The following is a 19,609-nucleotide window of genomic DNA, read 5'->3' as shown; positions in this document are numbered from 1 at the left end:
TGAATCACACAAGTTATCTTGACATTTATTAAGGCCTGGTACTTGCCGAGGAAAGAAACGCAGCATCCGGCGCTTCAAAGTATAATAGACTTCCAAACCCGGCGCCCCCTAGAAGCCCGCACTCGGTGCGATGGCCCCGGTCGCACCGCCCATATTCACCGCGCGACTCGACCCGAAGGCATTGGAGCGCGGTACATGAGCTCCGTATTTACACAGATATCCAGGCACGGGGCAGATTAAGTGATTTGCCCAGAGTGCAGTACATAGCGAACTCGGGATTTGATAGATTTACACACATATCCCGGCACGGGGCAGATTAAGTGATTTGCCCAGGGTGCAGTACATAGCGAACTCGGGATTTAATAGATTAGCCCCTGGTCACGGCGCGACTCTCCCGAAGGTATTGGACCGCAGTACACAGAGAATGGCAGCCCTCTCTGTTCGCCGCCAGCTATTGACCTTGCCCCCCCTCCGCCCATGACAATCCGTGCCACAGGGGCCCGCATCAGCAACCCCCACTTTGACCCAACTCGGGGCGGAGGCGATTAATTTTCCAGGATCACGCGACGCGGGGATACTAAATGGCTAGCCACAGGGTGGGTGGGCGGCTTCGAAGCCAACCTCACCCAAGGGATTACCTGCTTGCAAAACGTGGGGTGCGGGCATCGATCCCTTTTAGCACGCCATCGGGAGCTCTACCAATCGGGGCTATGTCCCTCACTACACCGATAAATTCGGCCGGCGGACCGCATCACTGCCCTTTAGCGTCGGTGCGAACTCGACCCGAATGTATTGGAGCGCTTTTCACGAGCACCGTATTTACATTACGCATTCAGGCATGGGGAGCTTAAATGATTTAGCCGGAATCACAGGATGTGGACGCGGCCCGAGGTGGTTAAACCCTGGTTACCAGCACCAAAATCGGCAGTCCATCCGAGGCTCATCCCTCCGGCTTTCTACCTGACCTGCTCGTTCAAATCCCATGCTAACTGCACTCCCAAAACAATGGACTCTCCATTGGACGATAGGTGCACCCATTTGAAAGGCTGCAAAATTTGCTGCAAATTTATATAGCGCAAGCTTCGACCCGACGGTATTGGAGCGCTATACACGCGCACCGTATTTAACATACGCATTCGGCCATGGAGAGCTTAAATGGGCCGGATTCGCAGGATGTGGACGCGACCCGAGCTGATTGAACCCTGGGTTCCAGCACTAAAGCCGGCAGTCTAGCCTAGGCCCACCATCCCTTCAACTCTCAATCGGTGCGAGTTCGCCCGAGGGTGTGGAACCGTATTTATGAGCACCGTATGAGCACCGTATTTATCTATACGTCCCGGCACTAAGGCGCCCCTACCATAAGACTGCCTGACTGCGCGTGTGCACGCACGCACCCTCCCCCCTGACACTGCCTCTTTCCTCGGGCTGACGTTGCATGGGGAGGCGGTGCCGGCAACAGTGGCCTGCGAGCGCTGAGGCGCACACACGCATCCCCGCACATCGGCTGTATACCGGACCAAGCGGCCCGCACCGCACGCTCGGCGGCACCCGTTGCCCAGGACCACGCGGTCCGCTGAGTGCCCCCCCCTGCCTGCCGCCCCCCTGCTTGCGGATTGTCCGCCGGACCTTAGTGAAAAGTAAGGGAATGCCTGTCACGCTCTACCTAGCACCAGTTGCCATACAGCAGACACAGTATTCGTTAAGCGCGAACTTATCACGCCTAGGGGTTTCTACGCGCTGGGGGCCGTCGGGGACATCAAGCGAGCAATTGCCCAAATTCGCACGGTGCTGGGCTGTGCAGCCCGCCTGTGCTGGAGATCGAACCCCGATCCCCGCGCTCGGGAGTCGGCCGCTACAAATGGGGCACAGCAAAGCCACTGTGAGAGCCTTTGACTCACATGCTTCTGAGTTTTCGCGCCCCTCGCAGTCTCAGCGGGGCGTGGGCTTTATGGCTTTCTAGGGCCTGGGGGGGCTACGCTCACCGGGTGAATACATTAGTCAGTGTCAGCGGAGGCCCGGTAGTGATACAAATCACGGCGCCTACCGAAAACGAGCTTTGAAACCGTGGCTTTGACGCTGACGAAGCGTCCTACCGAGCCACGACGGCCCAACTTGCGCCCCCCCCCGCCCGTGGCCATCCGAACCACAGGGCCCCGTCGACCTGGCACTGCCCAGGGACGGGAACCGTTGTTCAAGATGGTGGAAGGGCCGGGATCGCAGCGACGAGGCGAGGACGACGACCGGAGACTGCGACCGATAAAAAAGGCGAGGTGGGCGAACTCGCGGGGCACAGGAGTGTACCCCAGGAAGCAGAGGGCGATCTGCGGGGGCGGCGGGGTTAAGTAGGGCCTAGCCCCGCCCAGCACCAGTGGCCCGCCTCCCCGAGCATATGCCTATTGAGGCCTCCCCTCCCCAAGGCGCGGCCTCTCGGGAGAGGTGGAACAGGGGGGGGGGGGAGGAGGCTCCGACGGGTGGCCGCTAGAGAGCTGCCCTGCTGATGTCCCTCTGCGTGGGACGCGGGCAGCGGCATTCAGCTTTGTTCTGTGTGATTTTTTTTTTTAAAGACACAGTCGGTACACAACCGGAAGTACATTCCACAACGGGTTTTCACAGTCTGTATTTCATACCATGTTTTAGATCAGTCTTTGGCCAGACCTTTTGTTTTAAAAGAAAATACATCTGTACAATATGCTTATTTAAAGGGGCTCTTGGCCAGCTTTCATCTATTGGGCCGTTGGTGTAATTCACATTTTGCTACAGCATACAGTATGGGGGAGGGGACCATATCTGCCAGGTTTTCACTTCGCATATGTGTGACATTTACAGGTCTTCAGTAATTTATGAGTGACATTTCACTGCCTTATGTGTGCACTTTAAGCGACACTGCATAGCGAGGTCAAGAAAGCAGTTGTTTACATTAAATATTTGTAAGCAGCCATTTTTTGTAAAATGTGACGAACTTGAATCGCATTATAACAGATGCTACGCTCATGACGTATTGCAATACCTAGCAATCCCTATCCTTACTGGGCACAGGGCACTTGACTCCTATGCTACACAATGTTCTTTCCACTGTGTAATTCTGGGCCTGGTGCTGATGAAGGATTTATTAAACCACAACTGACGATTAGTGAAACTATGTCAACAATAAAATCACATAGCAGCAGTTAGTGACAGCCTGCAGAAACAGACCTCAACGTTTACAGATGTGAATCATTCTGCACATACATTTAATGCCTTGTTATTTTGTATTTCAAGCACCTTCGGTATCTCTTCCTTGCAGAAGTGAGCCAAAGAAGTGAAGGGGCCTTTTCTGTTTGTGGCTGTGACATACCTAGGGCTTCATTTCAAATTGTGTGTTAATAGACATCATGGGGGAAAAACAATTTCATGCAAGTTTCTTATTTCCATAACACTTCTTGTAGTAATTATTTTGACAAAGGACAAAGAATATACCTCAAAACAAAGACACAGCACTCCTCTTTGGCACATGATTAATTTCTACAGACCTTTTTATTATTGCTGCTCCAAGGACTTGGAGTTTCTCGTTGTTCTAATAGGTGTAAGTTCTGATATTTATATGTTTACCTCGTCTTCATTCCTTAATTTTGCTTGCGAGAAAGTGTCACTCATCATCGTTGAATGTCACTCATAATTGCACTGGAATTATGAAAATGTCACACATAAGCAATCTGAAACCTATGTAGAGGTATGTAGAGGTCCTCTTCCCTTACCAAATAATCCATTGGCCCTCATACACACACGGTGAGTCAGAAACACACTTACTCATACATACATGCACAGGTCAGCGTCAATCAGCCCTAGCCCTGCTGCAGTGGTGTAACAAAGGCACCCGCAGCCCCCGCAGAGTGGGTGGGCCCGAGCTCCATGTGGCCCCTTCAGAACAGCACCCAGGCTTGAGCGCTCCTGAGTGAGTCCGAAGGGGGCCCCCTCCATGTACTTTGCTGGGGGACCCCCTCAAGTTTCGTTACGCCACTGGACACTCAAAGGGGTAGGCCCTCCCTAGAAACGTCCTCATCTTTAACAACAGAATCTGATGCCCCTCTTTGACCTGCCATCCACCAAATGGCAGTGCTCCAGAAGTACTGTAGCAATCCGTTGCTAAAAGGGCCGCATAGAATTTCTAAACGTAGCCCGGTCTCCATCCTACCTCATTTAAGTTTCTGGGTCTCCATCCTTCAGCCACAAAAAATGCAGGCATTATCCTTCCACTGCCTGAGGAAGCTGTATCCACCTTCCATCTTGTACCATCATAAACCAGTGGTAAAACATACTGATCCCAACAATCATACTGTTGCAACACACTGATTCTTGGTACCAACCATGTACAATACATCACTTTGCATACACACATTCAGCATGCACACAAAGTTAGCACAAAGATCTGGGTGTTACATCTCCATAGAACTTTACACAAGTCGGGCCACTCCCCCTGGAATATTAAAAAGGTCTGATTAGATGTATGAATCTCCAAACTCAGTAAACATCACAGTATGTCAACAACGCCAGAGATGGATGCTAGCCCCACTTTGCAGCAGAGGGCATGCTTGATTTTCCCCTCCATGTCACAGAACAGGTTCTAGGCCTTAGCTTAACCATCGACAGGCCTAGGCCTCTGTGGGCGCAGACTTGAGTTACTATGCTAACAGGGCCTGAAGTGTTTTTTCATGTAGTCTCAATCACAGCAAGAGTGTATGCCTGTGAATCATGCAGGGCACTTTCCTGTGTCAATAGACATTCCTAGAAGATCGGACTAGCCAAAACCTTACTCAACCATTGGAGTAATCAGGCCTTCAGATTGCCAAAACCAACAAGAAAGTTATTCACTCCAATGCTGCAATCCAGCTTTGTGTTCTACAGTGAAATCTAGGCCTTGAGATGGACCTTCTCAGCAACTTGTGATTCTCATCCTTTAATACTATTAACCATTTAAGTGGTTTGTTAACTGTGTGGACCACAACCTTGGTGCCAAACAAGTTAGGTGGAACCTCCTCAGGGTCAAACTATAGCAAAGCATTTCTTTTCAATGGCAGCCCAGTTCTGTTCCCAAGGAAGCAGTCTGTGACAGATCAGTGCCACTGGGCACTCTCTACCCATTTCATTGAGTTGAGACAGTACTGCTCCAACTCACTTGTCTGAAGCACCATTCTGTTCAATGAAGGGACTGATTGTTGGCTTGTGCCTTTAACACAGGAGCATTGCATAGCGATGTCTTCAGGTTCTAGAAGGCCTTTCTTGTCAATGCAGACACTTTCATATGCTGTTTTAGATATCTGGGTTATTAAGGGCACAGCTATGGATTCATAGTTGGCCACATAATTCCTTGAAATATCAACGAGTCATAGAAAGGCTCTCACCTGGGTCTAGGTAGTAGATACCAACCACTCTTAACTTAGACTGGATCTTAGAATCCAACGGGTGGATCTTACTGTTGCCCCCCTGACATCCAAGATAGATTTCAGAGGACTGCTGCTATACCTGGCACATAGTTGCCTTGATGGTCAGGTTTGCTCCCTGTATCCTGGCAAGTTCCTGTTCTAGGTGGCTCAGGGGATCCTCCCTCAAATTGCAAAAAATTGCAGTATTGTCATTCTAGGCCCCACAGAACTTCCACAGGCCTGATAGAACATGGTTTACCAGATGCTGAAAAACTACAGGAGCTGAAAAACCACAGGAAAATGTGTAAGCCCAAAAGGCGTGATCTTATACTAGTACAAGCTCTCTGGTGTGGAGAATGGAGAATGCAGTTGTCTTGGCACAAGGCACCAAAGTAAGTTGCCAATAACCACTAGTCTGATCAAAGGTGCTCAAGAAGCGAGCAGTACCCAGATTGTTCATCGAGGAAGTAGATGTGCAGCATTCTGGTTTACGTCTAGGGGCGTAGCTTGGTCAGTAAGATTGGGATGGTGTAAGTTTCTGATTTCCCAAAAATCACGCTGGCATGTCTTGTTAAAATACATTATAAGAAGCAGGACACCAGGGAAGCTTAAGAGGCAGTGGAAAGAGAGAGGAGTGTGGATTGGTAGGGGTACTTAAAACTCAGTGGTTTTTAAACTAACCAAGTTTTAAGGAAGAGACGAGAGAGAGAGAAAGTGTGTGTGTGTGTGTGTGTGTGTTTGTCAGTGTAGGGATGTAAAATCCAGAGTGAAATCTAACAGACACTTTACTATACGTAACTGAAAGTACTTGTACCCAACTATTTACTACAGAATATGTTTTTAGGGGGGTGTAACACTGCAAACCCCCCCCCCTTTGAAACTACACCCCTGTTCATACCGTTGAGGACCCACTATTCAATACAAAGTGCATGTCTGGGGACTCTTGTTTTTGGGCCAACAAAAATAGACTGGCCCTAAGATCATTGGAATATTCAACCAGTCCTGAATCCAAAGTCTTAGCAGTCTTCTTGCAGCTGAGAAATCATTTAGGGGCAAGCTGTAGCCCTTCTACAGAATGATCCTTATTATTGTGCAAGAGGTCAAGAGTGACTTACTGCCCTTCTCGTCCTTTTTCCGTAATTTCCAGGATGTTTGGGTTAGTCTCCCCGAAGGTATGGCTTCAGCCAATTCATGTAGAACATCCTTTTTGGTTCTTCTGTGGCACCTCTGTCCACCAAGTAGTGAATCTCAGAAGAACTTCTGAACTAAGTTGTATGGTCCACTGCAGTATCCTGAAGCCAATCCCATAGTCAGCCACGTCTTTCTGGGTGGCTCAGAAGTTTCTTCCTAACAATCTCAGTTTAAGATGAGTGAGCTAAGCGCTGGGGGCCCAACCAGATGTTTTAAAGGACGGAACCCAACTCCTTTAAGTGGAATGTGTCTGTCAGTAGGTAAGAGGTATTGCAGGAGAAGATCCCACTTTCACCTGAGTTTCTCTGGCATGATCTTATCAACTTAACCAACCCGTTGGTCTGCGTGTTTTATGCCGTGGAGAAGTGGTAGGTTACACCAGCTTTCTCCCACATCTCACACATTAAAAGGACCTGAAGTTTGATTCCCAGATGGAAATGAGTCATAGGAAATCAAATCCTTGACATGGTTACTAAAAGTACCCCATTTAATACCCTAGCAGAGGTACCACCTTTAGATACTTGACGGCATGACCCATCTGAGCTAAGATATACTTGTTGCCTGATGTTGGGGGTGGGAGACAAATGGACTAACAATGTCAGTGCCTTCTCTCCCTCTCAAAACTAGCCCTGTAAGCGCTCCCATTCCTCAGGACAAGAATATTTCTCCCATTGACACATGGTATTCAGATAGATGTGGTTTAGTGGTTTGGGGCATCTGGGTCCTTTTCGCAGTGTCTATTGACGGTAGGTGGAGTGCCACTGAGCACACCAGGGTCCCTTCACCAATAGTCAGTACATTTAATATAAAAGATAGAGCTGTTACAGGGTGTTTTACATAACAGTTTCTTTTGTAATGCCCTGACTTGTGATATGTATAACAAATAATCACTTTATGCATGAAGGAATCGTTCTTTCATCCTTTGTCGCTCTGCATCTGACTTGGAACCCAATTCCCTTTCTGCTTGTGGCCTCACTTGCCCTGGCTCTTTTCCTCTGTATTGGAACCATTTTATTGAGTGTTTCTCTCTCCCTTTGGCTTAGAGTCAAGCTGCTTCAACTTTTTGTTAATCCTGTTAGCTAACCACGAGACGGCTTACCACTTATCAGCCAACACTTCTAGTTTCTCTCGATCTTGCCATGCCATGTCAAGACAGACTGGTATTGCCTATGTGAAGAAGAGTACTCTTCTTGCAATCTGTCTTTATGATGGATATTTCTAACCACAGAATCCTCACTATTAGAATATCCCCAGGCGCAAAACTGCATTGGGAAGATTTTTCAGCATAGCCCCAATCACCAGTAGGTGGTGTTGTGCAGCTTCACGTCAACTCCGCTTTGGCCCAGAAGTGACAGCTGGAGCTACATATAAGTGCCATCCATGTGTTCTGACATCAGTTCACTTCTTTTTGAGCCTTTTTACACAAATCCAGAGCTAGCTCCTACTTTTTCTTATCAGTTGATGAGCCTTATTCTCCTAAATTATTTTCCAGTGTGCAAGGGAATATGTCCATCCTAATACTACAGGTTTGTGAAGACAAACAAATGTCTATGAGAGAGCCCCACAAAGCCTGCCTTTAGATGTTTGGGATTGGGCTATGACTACAAGTAATGCGTGGAATGTGCCCTAATGCGACCAGGGCCTGCAAAGTCAAGCTATGTGTCACAGCGCACTGAAAAAAGCTGTGTAAAGGCAGTTCCTACTCGGCATCAGTTGCACAAACCAGTTTCCATTCTCTGACCCAGTCCCATGACAGATCTTCATCGTGTTCCAGGTAGGGTGAGGTAAAAAAAGAAACACAAGAAGTCCAACTGGGTCTCGTCCCAGCCTCGCCACTCTGTTTGAGAAGTTGCAATGATGTCGGAGTGTCCCACGGGCTCGATGTCGCTCCCCCATTGAGGGCCCAGTTCTACAGCTGATCCCGATGCTCACCAAATTTCTGGGTCCATTGTTGATGCCACAACAGGTTGAGACATTTTAGGAGGCCATGTTCTGCATCTTCAGCACCCTACCAGACTCATCTGCCCCCTATCAGTCTTCATGGATCCACGGAGATTGCCAGTTGGGTTACTCTCTGTTTGAGAAGTTGCAATGATGTCGGAGTGTCCCACGGGATCGATGTCGCTCCCCCATTGAGGGCCCAGTTCTACAGCTGATCCCGATGCTCACTAAATTTCTGGGTCCATTGGTGATGCCACAACAGGTTGAGACATTTAAGGAGGTCATGTTCTGCATCTTCAGCACCCTACCAGACCCATCTGCCTCCCTATCAATCTTCATGGATCGATGGAGATTGCTAATTGGGTTACTGCCAATGGGTAAGCCCTGGGCACCGTCTGTGCCTCCCCAACCTACCCTGGGTTTAGTTCCAATTTGAGAGCCAACTCCACTCCCTCAATCACTGTCCTTGGTGGTTCCTCCTGCCATCAACACTGGCACCAATGCCGTTAGAGTACACTGAGTACATAGTCCTATCAGACACTGAACCAAATCTGTCTGCTTCGACCTCAGCAAAAGCTGCGCTCAAGTTCAGGTTTCACACGCCAAGCCCCCATACAATTTGACTCCTTCGCCTAGGAGCCACTCTCCAGTGCTCCAACAACTATCCAGATCGGACTGTGACCAGAGTCTTTCAGAGATAATGGTGACAGACTGTGGGGAGATTTCATCTCCACTAACAATGAAAAATGTTATATGGACCTGCAAGAGGCCAGGGGTCTAGACACTTCCCCTAAAACAAGACTGGCCTCGCCCTCGGATCTTCCATGGAAGAGTGCTTCTTTCGCCATGATTATCAGACTGGCAGTCAGCCCTGCTCTTGTTTACCTGTAACCAGGCAAGTGGAACATCACAACAGACCTGCTGTTTCTGGTGACTCTGCCTTCTTCACGCAGCACCGTACTAATGAGATCCTGATAGTACAAGCCTCCACTAGCTGTGTAACACCAATTATTTTCTTACTACCCCACTCTATATAGTAAAAGCAACTGAGGTATTTGGGAAGAGGATGTTTTCTTCGGCTATCCTCTCCCTGTCAGTCAGTATAAGCTGTTTGATGGGAAGGTACTCTCACATTATGAGACCTGGTAGCTAAGGTCTTTCCATTAGCCCCAGAAGAATTTCATGCCAACTTGACACAGACCATTCAAGATATCCAGGATGCGACCAAGTACGTCATATGGTCAGACCTGGACATGACCAACTGTTTATGCAGTATGGTTCTCCAACTCCGCTCATGGATGAGATCCACAGGCTTTTCAGATGACGTTCAAGCATTGCATATGGATATGGCTTTTATCAGGTCTTGCATGTTTTACTAGAAGGCTGACTGTACCCTTGAGTGCTTCAAAGAGGAGAGTCACTGCAGCATATGTTGGTCCTTCCACACCGAAATCAGTATCCCTGACAATTTCACCCCTGTCAAGGGATCTCATGGGGGTTCACTTTCAGCAGTTTCAAGGTCCAGCTCCCCAACAACAGACACCCCAGCCTTTAGAGGTCTGGATAGAGGATCCAGCAGACAACGTCCAGCCTTACGGGGACAACAAACATTCTGGTCTACATCCACTCCAGCAGTCTCAAAGCTTCTTTAGTGTGTCCTTAGCAGCACACAGCCTCCTTGTGGGAGGCAGGGTCAGACATTTTCTCTATGGGTGGCAAGCCATAACATTTGACAGGTGGCTCCAATGGGCCTATGCCCTGTCACCTTCCTGTCCCACCATATATTCCACCCACATCAGAGCGGCTTACAGAAGATCATTTGTATATTTTGATGCAAGAAGATCTGGCTCTTCTCGAGAATAGATACATAGAGAGGGTCTCAGAGATAAAAAAAACGGCTGTAACTCCCATTTTTAGGTGTCACCTGACCCAGCGCATGCGCTGGTCTGGCGAGACTTATTGAGAGGGCTCCAAAAAGTGCTACCAGGCCAGCCTAGAGCTACAGTGCATGTGCGTGGGCGCGCACGCCACTTTTACCGCGATTACTTTCACTTTAGCGGCCGCACGACTGCTTTGATGTTTGATCGCGATCACTTTCACTTTTGCGGCCAATAGGTCTCGCTTTTGGGACCTTATAAGTGTTTAGTTATGCAACTGTTGCATGGCTAAACACTTATAAGGTCCCAAAGGTGAGACCTATTGGCTATGCCAATGCTTGTTGTTCCTGGTGCTGAAAAAGGGCAGAGGCCTTTGTCCTATTTTAGACCTTTGACTCTCGATTTCTTCTTGCAGAAACGTAAATACAAGATGGTCATGTTGGGCTGTCTGTCTGCCCTTCATCTATGAGACTGGATGTTGGCGTTAGTCCTGTGGGACACCTAATTTTTATATCACTGTCTTGCAGGCCCACAGGCATTATCTGTGGTTCAAAGTGGGCCACAAGTATTTTCAGTTTGCCATGCTCCCTTTTTGCCTCAACAGTGTGTCATGGGTGTCTATGCAGATAATGGCGATGGTCACATTGTACTGTTAGAGGTACCAGTTTTCCCCTACCTTAACGACTTGCTGTTGAAGGGGAGCTCACCACAGCTGTAGACCACCTCTAGATGATGGCAAACCTCCTTACATCAATGGAGTTCACTGTCTACATGCCGAAATTATACCCGACTCCTTCGCAGAGGTTCCCTTTCTTCTCTGCCATCCTGGATACAGAGCAGTTTTGGGCCATCCTTCCGGATCAATGAGTCACAGGAATTCGGGCTATGATACCGATGTTTCAGCCTCACTCTTGGGACTCAGTGGGGATGGCTCTGAGGATTCCTGTTGTACTGACCTCCTGCATCCAGCTTACCAACTAAGCTAGATGGCACATGCGGTCTCTGCAGTGGGATTTGAAGTCTCCATATAGGCCCAGTACTTGAGAAATTTGTCAGATTCCATCCAGGTTTCTGAGGAGGCTGCAAACTGTCAACAGTGGTGACTGCTCGACTGCAAGAGGACCAATGGCAGACCCGTCTCCCTTCCCAACCCATAGCAAATGGTGGTGACAGACATATCACTGCTGGGTTGGGGAGTTCATCTGGCAGAGGTGAAGATCCATATCAACTTGCTAGAATGACAGAACATTTGATTAACGTTGAAAGCCTGCCTACCATCCATTAAGCGGAAGCGGGTTCAGGTCCTAATGGACAAGACCACCACCATGTCGTATTACAACAAGCAGGGCACAGTGGAGTCCTGGGTACTGTGCCAAGTACTCCTGCACCTCTGGACATAGTTGAATTGTAAGACCCTGTCCCTGATGGTACACCACCAGGTGGGATCTTTAAACGTCAGGTTGTATAAACTCAGCGAATGTTTAGTGGCTGGACTAATTTGCCACCGCCAAAAGTGTGCAGTCACAACACTTTTGCTTATTGGAGTTGCAAAGAAAGCTCTATTTCTGAGACGTAATCCACCTAGAGTGGACCCAGGGACTTCTGTATGACTTACCCCAGCTCGCTCTCCTGCCACAGGTTCTGAACAAGATCAGGAGTGACCAGGCCCAAGTTATGTTAGTGGCTCCAAATTGGGTCAGGAGAGTATGGTACCTGGAACTTCTGGGTATAAACATCTATCCTCCAATCAGGCTGTTGCCTTTGGAAGTTATAGTTCAGCAGCAGGGAACGGTCCTGTGTCCCTGCATGCACAATCTGCACCTCCATGCTCAGAGATTGAGTGGTAGCAGCTGACTGTGTTCAATCTCCCTCCTGAAGCAGTAGATGTTGTCATGTTGGCTGTGTGGCATTCTACAAAATCTGTTTATGCAGGATGCTGGGACAAGGTTGTGGCTTTGTTTGGCACCCATGGCGAATACTTGTTCTGGACTAAACTGTTGGATGTGTTACTGTTTGTTTTGTCTTTGGCCCAGCAAGGTTTCACAGTGGGCACTGTTAAAGATTCTCTGTCAGCCCTTTTGGCTCATTTTGAGATTACCGGACCAATCATGCATGTTCAAATCACCTGTTGTATGCATTTTACCAAATGTTTGGCCCACATGTATACTTCTAAAACTTTTGTAAGGCCACAGTGATCCTTACTTTCCTTATGCGTACCCTTTTGAGCCATAAAGCAGGCCTCTTTAATAAAGTATGGAGTGCATGGTTAAGTCTTAGGCCATGGCTTCAGTTTACATCTAGAGAATGCACATCTGCTGCCTTCATTGACCAGAATGAGTTGTCTAAATAAAGTTGAAGTTTGAAATCAGCCCTCATAAAGAGCTTTGGTTCTGTTATGTGACTGGATAACCTTTTATCTCAAAATCCATGTTGAGCTGAAGTGGACAGGCATTTAGCTATGGATGCTGATGGAGGTTGCTGCTTTTGATTAGTCAGTCTTGGAGGAGAGTACCCAAGGAAGGAGAGGGAGGACAACCAGACAGAATAGGATTGAATATGACAGAGTTAAAGTGGTTTACTAGAGAGTGAAGGATCTACCTGAGAAGTGTGTCACTGTGTGGAGACAAGTATATGAAAGAGATGTGCTGGAGTAAAAATGGAATGAAGAAATTAACTGTCAAGTGCTAGGGGCCTAGGGGGAAATGTGTGCACCTTGATTGTGTTTTCCACCTTCTTACTGCACATAAGCTATAATATACAAGTTGAGTTGATTGTGTCTGTTTGTGATGTAGTTATTGTCCTATTTGTTCATTACAAAAATGGTGAATAATAATTTTAATATAATATGACAGAGTGGTGGCATACAGTGGTGAGGCTAGGTGAAGTGCACATAAGAGGGCAACGGAACTGAGGAAAGAGAGGAAAAGGAGGGAGGAGTTTGGAAATGTATAGTGACAGGAGAGCAATCCTGCTTTATATGAAGTGAGAGAGAGAAATGAAGATGGTGTTATTGGCAGGGCAAATATGGGTGAGGCTAGGTGTTCTCAGATGCAAAGCTCTGATTATCTGAGCTTGACGTCTGGCCTTTAACCGATCTTGAGCTCGAGTGAGCCTGGATCACATTAGCAGAAGAGCTCTACATCTGTCTAGTATTATCATAAGCAAAGATCTGGGTATAAAGAACGTTGATGCAGTGGAGTTTACCAGCTCTATACACACACATACACACAACTCTCCCTTTGGGCCCAAACACATTCATACATTCAATGAGCTAGCAAATATCCGCTGGTCATCAATTTTGATTTACCTTAGAGACCTGCTACACCAGTATCATTACCATTCCCTGTCTCCTTATGTAAATGTACTTTGTCGAGAAATCTAGTTGTATATTAGAATAGGAAGGAAATAATAACACATTTAACCTTTATTTTAAGAACCACAGACACTGTAGGAGTTTTAAAGATTTATCTGAATTAATAATTTTGTGAGTCAAATCAGAATACACGTAGATACACCAAATTCTCCATCAGGAAAAATAGTACCGTTAGCTTATAAACAATTCACACTAATTAAATTCTTGTAATGACAGTACCTGAGGAGAGAAAGAACAGAGAGCAAATAGGGAGCATAACCCCACAGAACTATATTTACCTAGAATGGTGTGAGGCCCTAGACATCAGAGTATCAAGGTTTCAGGACAGGTTCAGGACCGGGAAGGTGATCTCTTCTAGTTGCTGCGCCAGCGTTGCACCCCTCTCTGGTGCTACTCTCTCCGGCTCGGGCTCGTCCCGACCCCTTCCTAGATGCGCCTCCTCGGTTGGATTCTTCTGTCAGATTACAGCAAAATCGGGCAGCATCTCAGCATAGCATCAGCATCAAGTGGGTCAAGTGTGTCTAACTAACTAAAACGTACCTCTGTTATACCAATTCGAATGTATGATCCACCCCCAAATGTTTCAATTCTATGTACACCCCTCAATTTGATTGGGCCAGGCAGTGGGGTGAGGACATCACACCATACTAAGTGCAATAACCTTCTTTAGTTCTATTGTCTAATTCCGCGCCCCTTAATTTTAATACCCACAAGCATTTTATATGTGGATTGATAATTCTGTAGTACAATGTTTCAGCTTCTTCCTTTCGTAGGTTCAAGAGTTGAGCTTCCCATGTCCTTGCTGGGCACATGTTTTGGCAGCCATTCAATGACCTCATTGGTCTCAGGACAAGGGTGTGGTACGCATGCGTAGTTGTCACAAAGGGATAGGGACATCGGTCACCCTCCAAGGCCCAAATACGAGCTATTAATAAAGTCAAAGAAAAACATGTTAGAATATGAAATTAAATGAATTCACTGTATACCACTTACTTCTACTCAATCCCCATTTACTTAATATATCTTTTGCATTAATGGCTTAGTAAAACTTGCACAGGTTAGTTTCAGCATGGCATGTGCGTTAATGCAAGGGTTTCGAGCAGCCATATTAAAAGCTATTGCGCAGCTGCAAAGATTTCCCACCAAGCGACAGGAAACGTCATACTACGTAGATGGAGTAGACGCATGCGCAGAAGAGTTCCCGCGTTTTTGGCAGCCATTTTAGGGACACTCGGGTTACTGGTTAGTAAAATACATAGAAAAGCTTCCCCTAGATACAATATGTAAAATGTGGTGCAACGTTAGTACTCACAAACATGTTGGTTATAGTATTACCGGTTATCTGAGAGGATTGCATACGAGCATTTTTCTTTTATACAAAACCTTGCTCCATCAACGTCAGAGCGCTGAGTAAGTCTGAGCAGCACCCCACTCCCAGCTCTCAATGCGTCTGATTATTACCTAATGCAGAGGTCTCAGTGAATGTGCATTTTGTGTATTTAGGAGCAGGGTTGTGAAAAGTCAAATGATAGCTTTAATTTCTGTTTTCGAACCTTGAAAACATCACATCTCTTTGGTCAAATCAGGGGCCACTCCTCCATTATAGCGGAGGAGCGTCACCCCAATGAAATGGCTCCAGAGACAAAAAATAAAATGGTAACGAATACCATTCAAGTTTGTGTCACCTCGTCCCGAACTGAGTGTCAGGACAGGGTGGGGCCTGCTGAGTGGCAGCATGGAGGAGTGGTGGGCAGAGGGCTGCCTTTGCACTGTTTAAAGTCCCTTTGGGCAGCCGTCTTGCGACGGCCAGCTAGACATGCGTACTTTAAACCTCTCAACTGAGCTGTCTTAAGGCAGCTGGATTGGGAGCAAGTGCAGGCCTCCAGTGCCCTCTGGAGTGCCAACAGAGGCCTATCCCTCCAATCCTGGCACTTCTCTCATTCCGGTTAACAGCATGAGAGGAGCACCAGAATTGGTTAAGGGAGTTGGCTGGGGCCATGACGTCACAGAGAGGAAGAGGACTGGAGCGAGGATGATAGCTACTGCACGGTAAGTAACTTTTTATTTTATTTATTTACTGTAAAAGGAAGAGCAACTGTTTACGTTTGTTTTATTTGGCTGCTTCATCAGGAGGCCCATTAAAGAATAACACTGTCTAAAAACAAAGCAATTGACTGTGCAAAAATATTTTAGTTGCAAAAAATCGCATTTCTTGCAGCCACTAAGTGGCATGTCTAATTTTACTTTGTCCTCTGCAGGTCTCACATGTGTTCCGTAACTATGGTCCCAATGTACGCTACGTGAAGTTTTTTCACAAAGGGAAGGACACCCAGTATTGGGCTGGGCACTATGGGGCTCGCGTCACCAACTCCTCCGTCACTGTGAAGAATCAGTAACAAACATGCAAAAGAGGTACAACCAGTTCAGCTCGAAGCTGCCTCTGCTTTTCATCATTCGACACTGCCCTTAAATCGGATGTTCTCAACTATCAATCCCTAAGCAATGCTCCAAAAACTACCTGCTCCTAACACTCCTGTGCATCTGCCAGCGTTATGCACAGTTTACTCTCGCCTACTTCTTGCATCCTGAACAACCCACAGAAACATAGCTGCAAGTGTTTCCTACATATTTGGTGCTGTTACTGTTTCCCATGAATCCGTCAATCTTGAACATATGATACATGTGAATGTCTGGTTGCTATATAAAACATTTCTGTTTCAATGCTCCCACTGTATCATACAATAAATACAGATATTGTAAAGACTGTGTGGTTGTGCTGATATCCATACACACCAGTACAACAGTACTTTGTGGCAAATGCTCTTTGTGTAGTAGATTTTAGGATCTTCTTTGATTGCTTTCTATCGTGGTAGCTGGAATGCAAAAACCTGCTCTACTATCATCTCCAGATTCCAGCTTTCTGTCATTGACCATAATCCTGTAGTAATTCACCTATCAGTGGCGTAACTAAACTTCAGGGGGCCCCCCACGCTCCGGACCCAGTGAGGGGCTCTCAGGCCAATAACGTGCCACCCATGCACAGTGCTGGAGGGAGCCCCCTGGAGCTCTGGGGCCTCCCGCACCACGGGGGCTGCGGGGGCTATCGTTACCCCACTGTCACCTACAGATAACTGTGCCTTTGTGTTTCTCCACCCAGCCATTTGAAATCAAGATAAACCTGAGAAACAAGCAACTAATCATCTATCAGCTTAAGGCTTGGCTTTTTGATTAGTCCTACTATGGCCGAGGTTTGGCTATACTCACACCTGCTCAGCACCACGATACTCTCCAGGGTGATAGTGCACTCTACAAATCTGCATAACATGTAATTGAAGAGAGGGTGGGAAACCATTGGGGCTAGAGCAAGGGAACATTTAGTTGATTACCTACTGGCTCCGGACGTTGGCTCGGATACATCTGACAGCTCCCAGCTTATGCTGAAGGATTCAGAAGGTGGAAGTCATTTATTTTTACTGGGGACGCTTTGGGTGGCATTTGGAACTACAGTGGAGACCTCAGCTTTGCAGGGCTTATGGAACTCTATATACGACAGCTTGGTAAGGGGTAACTAAAGGTGGGAGTGTTGGGTGAAATGGCATGTTTTAATAAGGTATGCACTCGTACTGCACGAGTTTGAAAGATGTGCACATTTTTAACCTGTTTTACTCTGTACTACTACGCATACTCACCTGCTAGTTGCAACTTGCACCCAGAGTGACATAGCTACTGATGACCATGGCGCTATCAGCATAAAAAATGCACAGAATTTAAGAATTTGCTGTATTTTTGGTTAACAGCGTTCACATATGAAGGATCTAACTCACAATTTTTTATTGGAAATACCAGGACCTCCTATCCTGAAGAAGTTGTGAGATGCTCTGTAGGCATTTCATGAGTGCTGAAACATGTTGGCAAATGTATGTGAAGGGTTTGATGTTTGACTCTTTTGCTTGTAGTCTTTTGGTAGGGGACACTGGTAAAAATGTTATTATCTCACCCACACAATTTTAATTACAGGTATATTAAGAATACAAAGGGAAATAAATAGGCAAGTGAAATGTCATTATTTTCAGAAAATTTTCTGAAAATACCACGAAAATTAAGTGAAATTATGCGAATATCAAGAAATATTGATTGCCAATATTTTGCATGAAATTTTCACTCAAATGCCTTGCATAAAAAAAATAATCTGATATATCGACAGGAGACCGGTTCAAGTAGAAAATCTCCCCTCTGAAGACATTTTCTGCTGAAAACCAGTGTCTCATGAGGAAACAAATGACATAAAATTGTGTAATGCAAAATTTTGCACGTGAAAATAAAATGTAGACCGGCCAATGCATTACATTATTTCATAAACAGATCACAACCTCACGTTAAGTAGGCGACTTCCATCATGGCGGATGACTATAGGTGAGCACCCACCCACACACACACGCACAGGAACCAAGGGATGAAGAATGCCACGCTAAGTAGGTGGTGGTTCAACAACGGCGAATACACCGAATGTAGACACGATCATGTTATACTTTTTGAATGTTCAAATTAAGTCAGGATTTATATACAACAGCCTACCAATTCTTCACCTCCCCTTTAAGTTGTATATCATCCCTAGGTTCCCGTGAAGCCTAGAGTGTAAAGGGTCACAGATCACTTTAGATTAGATTTTTCCACCATTGAGTCTATAGCTGTAAACTTTAAAACACAAAAGAAAATGTTGATTATGAACCAGATGATGGAATGTGTGGCAAATCCTTAATTACGCAGAAAAAAACAACAGCTGCATAATCCAACGTTTCAGTGTCCTTGCCTATAGGTATCACACTGACTGCCATCCTTTTCGCTTTGTCAGTGCTTGTTTTGCTTTCCCCCAATCAATCTGTAGCGAGAGCCTTAATCTATAGACCCCAGGTCCAGCTGGATCCTTCCTTATTTCTCTGTATAATACTTTTCCACCCTTAGCCATTAGATGGTCCCATTTCATCCTTCTTGGTGACTTTAACCTTCACATGGAATTGGATGAAGAAAAGGAAATATTAACATTGCAGGAGAGTATCTCGCTATGTCTCTGACCCAGACAGTATTTATGCCCACACATTAGGCTGGACATACCCTCAATCAGAACTTTTCTAACCTACACCTAGATGTGGATACTCCTATCCCTCTAATCTGGTCAGATCATTATATGATTAGGTTCAGGTGGGCTAGGGTAGGGAGATCTGTATCCCAAATAGGCTTTATAGCTGGAGCGGTAAGAGCCTTTCATAAAGTCCAACCTGATCCTTTCTGCAGGGCCTTGGAAGAGAAAGCCCTGTCTTTCAAGCAACGAGGACCAGGATGTTGATCTTATAGATAACTGGATTGGAGCCACTACTCGCGTCTTAGCCCCTGAGCAGATACAACAGTCACGTCGTACTAAGTCTTCCAACCAATTGTATACTAACTCTCTTAAAGAGGCTAAATTAGAGTGTAACCACTAAGAAAGACCGTGGAGGAGGTCATACTGTCCTATTGCCAAAACCAACTACAGTGTATCCTTAAAAAAGTATCAAAAATAAATTAAAATAGCAAAAAAAACTTAACTTTGAGGCCAGAATTCTAAAGGCTGGTAATACATCAAGAGAAGTCTTTAAAATAGTGAAGTCGGTTACCTCCCCAAAAGCTTGTACAGGTCAGCAGATGCCTTCCACAGAATAATGCGAACAATTGGCTCACTACTTTCAGGATAAGATCTAAAATATCCAAGCCAGTCTCCCTCACCAGGACGGAGAGAAGAGAGAGTGGACGTTAGTCAGCAAGACAATCACACTCCCAATCCTACTTCTTCT

At 46.3% G+C, this 19,609-nt stretch overlaps 1 protein-coding gene across 1 annotated transcript in view; it reads left to right on the top strand.

Moving 5' to 3' along the window:
* LOC146797941 (F-box only protein 2-like) overlaps window positions 1-16,545 on the top strand; it is a 131,692-nt gene extending 115,147 nt beyond the window's left edge. The window contains exon 6 of the mRNA XM_085625150.1: window positions 16,040-16,545. Within this exon, the coding sequence (XP_085481276.1) occupies window positions 16,040-16,177 (138 nt within the window). The 3' untranslated portion in view covers window positions 16,178-16,545. The remainder of the gene's footprint in view (window positions 1-16,039) is intronic.
* Window positions 16,546-19,609: the final 3,064 nt, after the last annotated feature.

The sequence above is a fragment of the Triturus cristatus genome, chromosome 9 (assembly GCF_964204655.1).
Source record: "Triturus cristatus chromosome 9, aTriCri1.1, whole genome shotgun sequence".
NCBI classification, from domain to species: Eukaryota; Metazoa; Chordata; class Amphibia; order Caudata; family Salamandridae; genus Triturus; species Triturus cristatus.
The sequence above is the reverse complement of the archived record's forward strand: the minus strand, read 5'-3'. Positions and strand labels throughout refer to the sequence as shown.